Below are 10,975 nucleotides of genomic sequence, written 5' to 3' on the forward strand. Positions count from 1 at the left end.
CCAAGTTCTTGGACCAAGACCAGATGATGTCATTGACTGAACTGTGGCATCACTCCTTGACTGCTGACAGTCCCCATTCAGCAGTGATGATGAATGATGCAGTAATGAACAAAAGGCAAGCAGAGATGCTGTGAGTAAGCAAGCACTAAAACAGCAAGCCTGAGCTTAGTATGTCTCTGTGCATACAACGTGGCCGAGCAGCAGCACTGCAGTGAAGGGTGTCGATGTGCTCCGAAATGTGAAGTGGTAAACCATATTATAAATGACTCAGAAATGTGCCATGATGTGGAGAGGCTGATGGAGGTCATATATGCGAACTTCCATGGACAAAGGATGAAGGTAGAAACTGTGCATGGAGCACACCCCGAGATGTTGGGGAATGCTAACCAAGATGGAGTCCCGGAGGAGCAAGTGGCAAGCTCAAGGCGCCAGATACTCAGGTTCTTCATGTTGGGAATTACTGCCGTCTAGTTTCTCTCCACTGCCTGGGAAAATAGCAAACTGCACACAAGTGAGGCCAGATTAGGTAATAATGAGATGTCAATGCATGGAAGCAGACCAATACTAGCTGCTGTTAAACCCTTGTGTAAAATTGTGACTTTATTTGTACATCAAGAATATAATTTTTCTGATGTCACCAATTGAATCACCACTGCCCACATTGTTCAGGGGCTGCAAGGCTTTGGCCCATCATTTCAGATTGCTGAAAGGTCAATTGCACAGATGCTGACTGATTTGCTGAGTATTTATTATCATTTTCTATTATTATTTCAGTATGTGCAGTATTTCGCTTCTCTATATACGTGGAAGAGGTAGATTTCCTCCTGAAGTGACCAGACCATTTTCCTTAACAGTCAAAAATGTGTTTTGCCAGGATTTGAAGTAATGACTTTTGGAATGCCAATAGTTTCTCTTAATACATATTTTCATTAATATGTATTAAGAGAAACTATTGGCATTCCAAAAGTCATTAATACTCAGTACAGTTTAGACCAAAATATTTTCTGGGTAACATCCACTTAAGCAATTTAAAATAATTCAGTATGTGAAAAAAAAATTAAAAATGTTCAGCAGATGATTGAAAAGCATTGTGCCTGTATAACCTGAAATTCAAATCATTATTTATTTTACAAGGCAAGCTTTAAACTGCCATCATGTATCAGCTTATAAGCAGAATTTCATAAATAGGTACTTAGACATTTATACTTACGTTTGTAAAAAACTGCCTTAAACGTTACTTTTGGGAGAAGTTCATAAATCTTTTGTATAATAGTTACTTCATTTGTTCTAGCGGCATTTACATTCCAAACTTGAACAATGTCTTCACGATCCCTGACACTGACACTGACACCGACTACCTCATCATCTGGTCAGAAAAAAAATGACTACAATAAGTAAAAATTAAAGCTTGCATTCCTATATATCTGAAGTCTTTTAACTTAAGCACAAAGACATAAATCAAAGAATATCTAGCATGGACGCAGGGAGGATGCATATTGCTTGAACATGAACACCGTTGTCATCATTGGAATGTGGTTCCTGAGATTTCAAAGTCCTCACTAACATTAGCAAGTGAGATGCAGGCAAAGTTGATCATCCTCTCGTCCAGCAAAAAGCAAAAATAAAAGCATCCTGATCATCTTGGCGACAATGGCTTTATAAGTCTCTTTTAAAATTAGCCTCTTTGTTACATCACCCATAATCAATCTTAGATGAGATATTACAAGATTTCCACAGTGTTTAAAATCAACATTGAAAATTTAAATTGCTCTAGCAGATAAATGATATTTTAAAAAAATGACTAGTATGAATGCTATACTGTTTCATCATTGGCCATGAATGTAAGTAAAGGAGTGATCAGTCAAGGCAAATGTGGGGAGTGAGGGAAAGGAACAGGCCTGGACAAGAGGGTGTGGATGAAACCAAATGGGGGATAAATGGTATTCAACAACCAAGGCATATAACAGAGCAGTAAAGGAGCTGAAGGACAGCAATGGGATACCCAAGTATGGAACAGCAGATGGTGCTGCTGGCAATGGGGTTGACAGTATGTCATGCAACATTATAAAAGCTACGTAAATGACTATGCTGTTTGCTTTAGTACTTTTGCTGGGTTTTATGCGGGGAGCACTTAGAGACTAAATTTTTTTCAATCTGTGCAAATGGTCCTGTTTTGAAAAGACTGACTACAAAGGGGAGTTAAATCAGACATCAGCATGAATTTAATGTATCTGTTGTAAACAATAGCCATTATACAAAAGGAAGGAGGGAAAAAATTTATCCTTGCTTTCTCAGTTGATAACTTATTTTAATCACAAAACAGAAATGATGGCAGACTGAACCAGAACAAAGTGATGATCAACAATGCAATATGGCTGCCATGGCCCACGAAGTCACCTGGCGGTGACAGTCATGGAGATATACAGCAGGGAAACAAAGCCTTTGGTCTAACTTGTCCATGCCAACTGAATATCCTAAAAAAATCTAGTCCCATTTACCAGCATTTGGCTTATATCCCTCTAAACCCTTCCTATTCATACACCCATCCAGATGCCTTTTAAATATTGTAATTGTACCAGCCTCCACCACTTCCTCTGGCAGCTCATTCCATACACACACCGACCTCTGCATGAAAAGGTTGTCCCTTAGGTCCCTTTTATATCTTTCCCGTCTCACCCAAAACCTATGCCCTCTAGTTTGGGACTCCCACACCCTGGGTACAAGATTTGGCCTATTTACCCTATCCATGCCTCTCCTGATTTTATAAACCTCTATAAGGTCACCCCTCAGCCTCTAATGCTCCAGGGAAAATAGCCCCAGCCTATTCAGCCTCTCCCTATAAGCTCAAACCCTCCAGCCCTGGCAACATCCTTGTAAATGTTTTTGCAACCTTTTCAAGTTTCACAACATCCTTCCCATAGCAGCGAGACCAGAATTACAATCAATACTCCAGAAGTGGCCAAACAAATATCCTGTACAGCCACAACATGACCTCCCAACTCCAAACTCAACGCACTGACCATTAAAGGCAAGCATGCCAAATGCCTTTTTCACTATCCTGTCTACCTGCGACTCCACTTTCAAGAACAATGAACCTGCACTCCAACGTCTTTGTGTTCAGCAACACTCCCCAGAGCCTTACCATTAATTGTACAAGTCCTGCCCTGATTTGCCTTTCCAAAATGCAGGTGGAGGATGGAAAAAAGTTGTGGCTGTAAGGAGCTGCTCCTTTTTGTTAGAGGTATTTTCAGTGTTGGAGCGGATTTCCTTGAATTCTAGGAGCAGTTTAGAAGTTGCATTGTTTTGGAACTTTGGCAAAAGAAGATCAAAACAACAGCACTTTAAAAAAGGAGGAAGGGAGACAAAGGCAGCGACCACATTGTGGGAAGTGAATCAACAGAGAAAGAAACCTACACTGCTGTCTGACCCAGCAGTGAACCTTCACAACTACTGCATCTGACAGGAAGGAAGCAGCTGCACACATGCCTGTGATACCACCATCTTTCATGAATGGTGATATCATCATCAGCATGTGTCACGGACAAGGGGTTGGAGAGGCAAGACGGAGGCTGGGGCCATGACAAGAGCAGGGGAGTGGGAGTCTGATGGTGCAAGGCTGGGGCTAGGAGACCTAAACAGAGAGTGGGCTGGAGGCTTGCATCAGGGGCAAGGGTGGGCATGATGCCTGCATGCCGTGCCAGGTTCTCTCTTTTTGCATGTTAGTGATAGAAATAATGGGAAAAATTGGGACGGGATTGGGAAAGAGAGGGAAGCTGCTTGGAATAAATAAACTTTGTTTACTTCATCATGTAGGGTACTTTATTATACATCCTACAGGGCCATCTTAAGACAGGCAGCTATCTTAATTGCTCGAGAATATCATCAGTTTTCTGAGCCAACCAGAAGTGGTGTTCATAGGAACCTCAGCTGAACCAGAAAGCTCACAAATGAAAGATATATACAGTCAGATATATTTACAAACCGAAAGAAAATGTATAGGAAAGAGGTTGAATGTCTACTAACCAGGGTTTGAATCTCTTTCATCAACGTTGGTTGGACAAAAAAAAGTGCATTTGCCTTCCTCTGATTCTTATGGCCAATTTTCTGATGGAGGATCCTCCAGAACTCAGACAGCTCAGAAAATCTTGGAGACATCAGTTTCGGGAATATATGTAGAACACATGCTCCCTTTTTATGGCATTAGTTGATATATCTGGTGTTTCCTAATACAATGAAAAGCTCTGGGATATTTGAAAAAATTTTCAATGCGTTAGTAAATGGGTTTGCCAGTGAATGGGTGAGTAAATGGGTGAATGTCTATTTACACCAGTAGGTCAGACAGCTGGGTCAGTGGTTTGGATGGGTGAGCTGAGTTGGTAATGGGGTGTAGTGGCAGTTAGGTGGGATGGTGAAGAGAGGCTGGGGTGGGAATTGGGTGGTAACAGACTCATGGGGGAAAAGCAGAAGTAGGAGCTGTGGTTAATTAATCCATTCTTAAATTTTTTGGGAGGAGGGTTAGGTGGGGAGAATAACTGGACAAAGCAGGTAGAGTTACATGTTTTACATACGCCTTCCAAGAGTATTCTTCAATGAGAATACAAGTGAAATGATCTAAAAACATGTATGGAAACCACTGCAGTTACTATTTTCAGTTTTTTTATTGAAAGGTATTCCTTTCTCAGGATATACAAAACATTAGCCTAAGTAAAAAGAAGAGGAAAGTTGGTCCCTAACTAATATGCAATATTTCAAATGCCTAACTCTAATCTTAAATAAACAGTGACTAAAAACACCAAATAAAAAAAAACATTAAGACGAGTCTTACCTTCTGTACAACAATCTACAAACTGTTCACCAATCGTGGCCAGTAATAATTCTTTCCAAACAGCAGTCTATCGTAAAAAACAAAAAAAAAATTAGACATCCCTTTTTTACGACTTAATATTAAGAAACTTCCATACGCATGCTCAGCTATGTCAGACAATGTCAAATAGATTTTTTTTTAAAGTAGAGAATGAAAATTGCAAAGATTTACAATGCTGGTTGAATTTCTTTGGACTGCAAAGGAATACGCTGAGTCGAAATGAATACAAGACAGCCAAAATAAATATCATATTATTAAGGATAATATTGGTAAAATAAAAACAATTTGTATAAATTCTACATTTATACATGTTCTATGGCATTAAAATAATTGAGAAAGTAAACTATAATAAAAAGGTAAGAAGTTTACAAATGGATAGGAACACATTAGGTGAAACAGGCCAAATTTTGGCAAATGGAGCTTAATGTGAATAAGTTATTCATTTTTGTTGGAAGATTAGAAAGGCAATTTATTACCTAAGTGGAGAGAAACTTCAGAGTGCTTCAATACAGAAGGATCTGGTGATCCTCTTGTATGAATCGCAGAAAGCTAGTATGTAGTCACAGCAGGTAATAAGGAAGGCAAATAGAATTTTGGCATTTATTGCTAACGGAATAGAGTATAAAGGTAGGGAAGTATTGCTGCAGCTGTACAAGGCATTAGTGAGAACACATCTAGGAAAGCATGTACAATTCTGGTTCCCTTACTTGAGGAGGAACATAATTGCATTGGAGGCAGTTCAGAGGAGATTCACTAGATTGATTCCAGAAATGAGGGTTTGTCTTATAAGAAGAGATTAACTAGTTTTGGCACATGCTCTAGAGTTTAGAAGGATGAGATCTAATTGAGGCACATAAAGATACTAAGGGGGATTGACAAAGTAGACAGACAGAGGATGTTTCCTCTTGTGGGGCAATCTAAAACAACAGGTCATTGTTTTAAATCTGCTACCGTTTACCCTAAAACCGAGATGAAAAGAAATTACTTCTCTCAAAGGGTCCTGAATCTGTTAAATTCACTACGCCAGACTACCGAAAATCCGAATTGAAGTCCCCTAAGGAAATATTTAATTTTGCACAGGCCCGACCAATATTCGAGGAAGGTGGTTTTGGAGGAACTCTTCCATGCTTTTTGAGAAACTGGCCAGACAAATTAATTGGGCAAAAAGGAGACTGGACACTGCTCATGCAGAGCAAGTAGGCAGGTAAAGCACAGGAAGTTTATGCTTCACTATCAAAGGAGTTTCTTAAGATTATAATGCTGTTTTAAACAAAACTATACTGAGTTAAGGCCTGAAGCATATAGGCAAAGATTCCGATACTTAAGGGAACAGCCTGGACATACTGAATTTGAAATGGTTAAGGAAAGTAATTGTGACAGGTGCATACAAATATTAGAGATTATTTTCAGACGAATTTAAGGACTTATTACCCTCCTTCATAAGAACCCATGTTGAGGACCAAAGGGTTGCAACTACTAGACAGACAGCAGTAATTGCTGATAATTATGAGCTTAATCCATAAGACAACCGTTTCTCTGTCACACTCAAATTCGAAAGAGAAAAGAAATGGGAGAGTCAAAGGAAGACAAACAGCCAGGGTAAAGAATGGCTAATTGGTAATAGCCTCCTCAGATAAGAAGGGAAGGTACTGAGGATGGAAGTGTAAATCAGAAACCAAGGTGCAACAAGTTTGGACATATTCATTCAGAATGTTGGAAGTTGAGGAAAACCCACAGGCTTAATTGGAGCTTATAACAATTATTCCGAAAATGCAACTCAAAAAGGGAAATGGGCACAATTCAGATTGCAGCTATAACTACAACTAAGAGACTAGAAGTAAACACTAGTAGGAGTGCAGAAGTATTACATACAGTAGATGAGAGGGGTGAAGGGCTATCGTCTAAAAGGATAATAACCCCTTTTCTTCAATGGAAGCATCCAAGCCCTTAACAATACCAAGGAATATAGAGACTATTCAAACTCTCTTGCTAGAGAAGGATTTATTTTTCCCTCCAGAGACTTCAATGAAAAATAAACTGTTGGTTCAATTGTACAATGTCCAATTAGAGTGAGATCTGTTGTCTGGACCAGTGGATGAACTTACACACAATGGACTGAATGGGAAAACTCAACACATAATTAAACCAGCAGCTTTGATACCTTTTACCAGTTTTTGAAGAACCCTTTAGTCAAGTATTAGCGGATTGCATAGTACCATTACCAAAAATGAAAGCAGGATATCACTAAATCATGACAATTATGGAAATGACAATCCGATTCACATAAGCTATTGAGAACAATTACATTTAACATAGTAGCAGAAAGGTTAGTTCAGTTGTTTTTTTACTAATGCAACTTACATACAATCTGATTAGAGCTCTAACTTTACATCTGAAGTTTTCCAGAAAATCACAATACTTTGGGTATAAAACAATTGACATCAACCTCATATCACACACAAACACAGGGAGCTTTGGAGAGATAACATCAGACTCTCAAAACCACAATTAAGGCACACTATCATGGATACCCACAGGACTGCTGTCATAGATTCTCTAAATGAATACACCAGATTTACTCCATTAGACCGGAATTGTGAGAAGGACTTGAACAAAAAAAAAAGACAAACCCTCAATGTTGGATTACATGTCTATACTTCTAGAAAGACTCACAGAATCACATAGGGTAGCACAAGAACACTAAAGTTTTACAAGCAAAAATGATAGAATGAGCAGATAAACATTCAGCAACTTAATCACTTCTAGCAGACAAAATAGTATTAGTATTGTTCCCTTTGCACGGTGAATCTCAAAGCGAAATTCTGTGGTCTATACAAAGTAGTTAGGAGGGTTAGTAAACAGACTTATTTGGTAAGTGTCTTGATTGTAGGAAGCAGAATCAGTCAGGTCACATTAACATGCTGAAAAGGCATTACAGTAAGGAAGAGATTAATGAGAAACAATCGTATCAGGTGGCAAGAGTAACGGAAGTTGACAGAAACAGTAAGAACGTGGTGAATGGAGGATGGAGAATGCACCGAACAAATCTCTGTTATGAGCTAGCTAACACAGAAATACTGGGACAGATAGATACTGCGTTCTCATATTTACAGGAAGGACAAAGAAGGATCTTGTAAGACTACACATTAAGTGTAAGGTTATGTATAGAAAGCCATCTGGATGTACTACATTAGCTAGGCATGATGTGGATGCAGCAGGGTCAGGACCAATAAAACAGCATTCTTATCAGTTGAGCCTAGAAATCCAGTTTGTGTGGAAACAGATTCAATATATGTTGGAAAACCACTCGACTGAAACCAGTCAAAGCAACTGGAGTTCAGTCGAGTGGTGTTGATTCCTAAACAAGATGGACCAACAAGTTTTGTATAGACTACAGAAAGGCAAACACGGTGACAAAGACACATGCATACCCAATTCAATGGTTAGAACGCCATATTGATAGGGTTGGCAGTGCCTCATACCTTTCAAACATTGACCTATTGAAGGAGTACTGGCATATTCCAATTTCAAGGAATAAAGAAATATCTGCTTTGTCACACCAAATGTGTTATACCAATTTTAGGTGATGTCATTTGTGTTAAAAAACACCTCAGTGACACTTATAAGTTGTAGTAGTTTATAGTAATACATGGGAAGAGCATGTGAGATCAGTAGAAGTTCTGCTTCAGCAATTACAATTGGCGGGCCTAAGTAATAAATTTAGCCAATAGTCAATTGCTGAACAAGAGTAAGAGTAACTTAGCTCGGACATATCATAGAATAACAACAATGCTGCCAAGTTCAGCCCAAATAAAGACTCTGATAGAATTCCCTATTCCTAAAACTAAACGAGAAGTCATGAGATTTTTAGGAACATATGGATTTTACTGGAAATTCGTCAGTAATTTCAGCATGATAGCTGTATCTTTAATGTATTTGTTACAGAAATAAGCAAAAGTGCAGCAATCAGCAGAATGCCAGATGGGGAGGTGAAGGTATGATCATTGAATTATTAATCTAAAGACCCAAATAACGTTTTGGGGACCAAGGTTCGAGTTGCGACATGGTAGATGGTAGAATTTGAAGTCAATTAAAGAAACTGGAATTAAGAATCTAATGATGACCACAAAAACATTTTCAATTGTTGGAAGAACCTATTTGGTTCACTAAATGTCCTCTTGTGAGGAAACTGCCATCCTTCCCTGGTCTGGCCTATGTGTGACACCAGATTCATAGCAATGGGGATGATGCTTTAACTGCCCTCTGACTAATTAGGGATGGACAATAAACGCTGGGCTAGCAAGTGTTACACACAATCCTATGAATTTTTTTTTAAAAAGCAGCCTGAGAGGAGCTTCAGAGGTAGATGTAATCTTATTCCAGGATAAGGAGTTGGGGATAATTGGGCAATTCTCTAATAAACCAAACCAATTTCAGAAACAGTACACAACATATAGAGAGATACTTTGGGATCATTATTTAAAGTCTATGTTTGACAATAGTAACAAGAAAACACTAATTTGCACTGATCATAATCCACTGGCCTTTTTTGTAAAGTTCAGAACTCAAAAATCAAGACTATTTGGGTGCAATCTCATTTCAAACAATTGATATGAAGCTTATTCACATTGCTGGAAAAGATAACACACTTGGAAATGCATTGCCTCAAGCGTAAAATGTTGTGATAAGCTAAAGGTTTAAGAAATTATAAGGTTGCATAAGGAGGAAGGAAGGATAAATGGATGCAAGAGTTGTAAGCTGCTCTTTGTGCATCAGTTATTTTCTGATGACACACTCCTGTTCAATGAGGTTGGGGCGTGGTTCGGAAAGCAGGAAACTACAGGCCAGTTACACTAACATCTGTCATTAGGAAATGCAACAGTCCGTTATTAAGGAAGAAATAGCAGGACATTTAGAAAGCTTACTGTAATCAAATAAATCAAAACAGCTTTGTGAAAGGGAAGCCCATGTTTGACAAATTTGGTCTCGAGTACTTTCAGCATATAACAAGCAGCATTCATAAAGGGGAATTGGTAGATAGAGTATATTTGCATTTCCAGAAAGCATTTGCTTAGGTACCACACAAAAAGGTTATTACATGATCAGAACTGTTATGGTGTAGATGGAGGCCATTCAGCCTCCTTTGGTGCATGCACTGTCTCTTCAAATGAGCATCATTACCTAGTGCCAGTCTTTTGCTTTTTCCCCTCCCAAAACCCTTGCACATTACTTCTATTCTAACTAATTATCTAATGCTCTCTTGAACGCTCAATTGAAACTGCCTCCGTCACATTTTTAGACAGTGAATTCTATATCTTAACTACTTACTGTGTGCAAAAGGTTTTCCTCACATCATCCTTACTTCTTTTGAACATCACTTTAAATAAAGTCCTTTTGTTATTGTTCCTTTTATGAACAGGAACAGCTTTACCTTATCTAATCTATGTAGTCCACTCATGGTTTTGAAAACCTCTATCAAATCTCTCAGTATTCTCTCCAAGAAGAACAGTCCCAATTTCTTTAATCTGTCCTCATAACTGAACTTTTTCATTCACGGAGCCAGTCTTGTAAATTGCGTGTGAACTCTCTCTAATGCATTCATACCTTTTCTATAATATGGCACCGGGACAATACATTCATAATCGCACAAGGCAAACAGAGACCCGCCAGGGAATTCCCGGAGGCCTGGTATTCTAACCGGACTTCCATCAACAAAAACATTGAATTAGACCCTGTGTACAACCCACGGAGAAACAGAACCGGAAGTGGTACCAAACACCCCAACAAACTGAGGCATATAAATAACTAGTGGGACAGAACACCGATGCTTCACCGGAGGCACACTGACAATGTTACCTAGCAGGGTGACGAAACATTTGTAACCAAACCCACTGGTTCGGCGAGCCGGTCTGCAACCTCATCCACAACCCAAGCTACAAATCTTCTTGAAAACTTTATAGCATCCACAATTGTCCATAATACTTCAGCTCAGGTCTAACAAGTATCTTATAGAAGTTCAACATCACTTCCTTGCTTTTGGTACTCTATGCCCCCATTAATAAAGCAGAGGACACAGTATACTTTATTAACTGGTTCGGAGATAGTAGGAAC

The 10,975-nt window shown here is 38.9% G+C and overlaps 1 protein-coding gene across 1 annotated transcript in view; it reads right to left on the reverse strand.

Annotated features, from left to right (window-relative positions):
• The window catches only part of eif4e3 (eukaryotic translation initiation factor 4E family member 3), a 64,745-nt gene that overhangs the window by 8,714 nt on the left and 45,056 nt on the right, over positions 1 to 10,975 (reverse strand). Inside the window, exons 5-6 of the mRNA XM_020529611.2 lie at positions 4,826 to 4,892; positions 1,211 to 1,366 (exon numbers count right to left, since the gene is read on the reverse strand). Coding sequence (XP_020385200.2) covers positions 1,211 to 1,366; positions 4,826 to 4,892 — 223 coding nt within the window. The remainder of the gene's footprint in view (positions 1 to 1,210; positions 1,367 to 4,825; positions 4,893 to 10,975) is intronic.

This window comes from Rhincodon typus, chromosome 16 (genome assembly GCF_021869965.1).
Source record: "Rhincodon typus isolate 14 chromosome 16, sRhiTyp1.1, whole genome shotgun sequence".
Lineage (NCBI taxonomy): Eukaryota > Metazoa > Chordata > Chondrichthyes > Orectolobiformes > Rhincodontidae > Rhincodon > Rhincodon typus.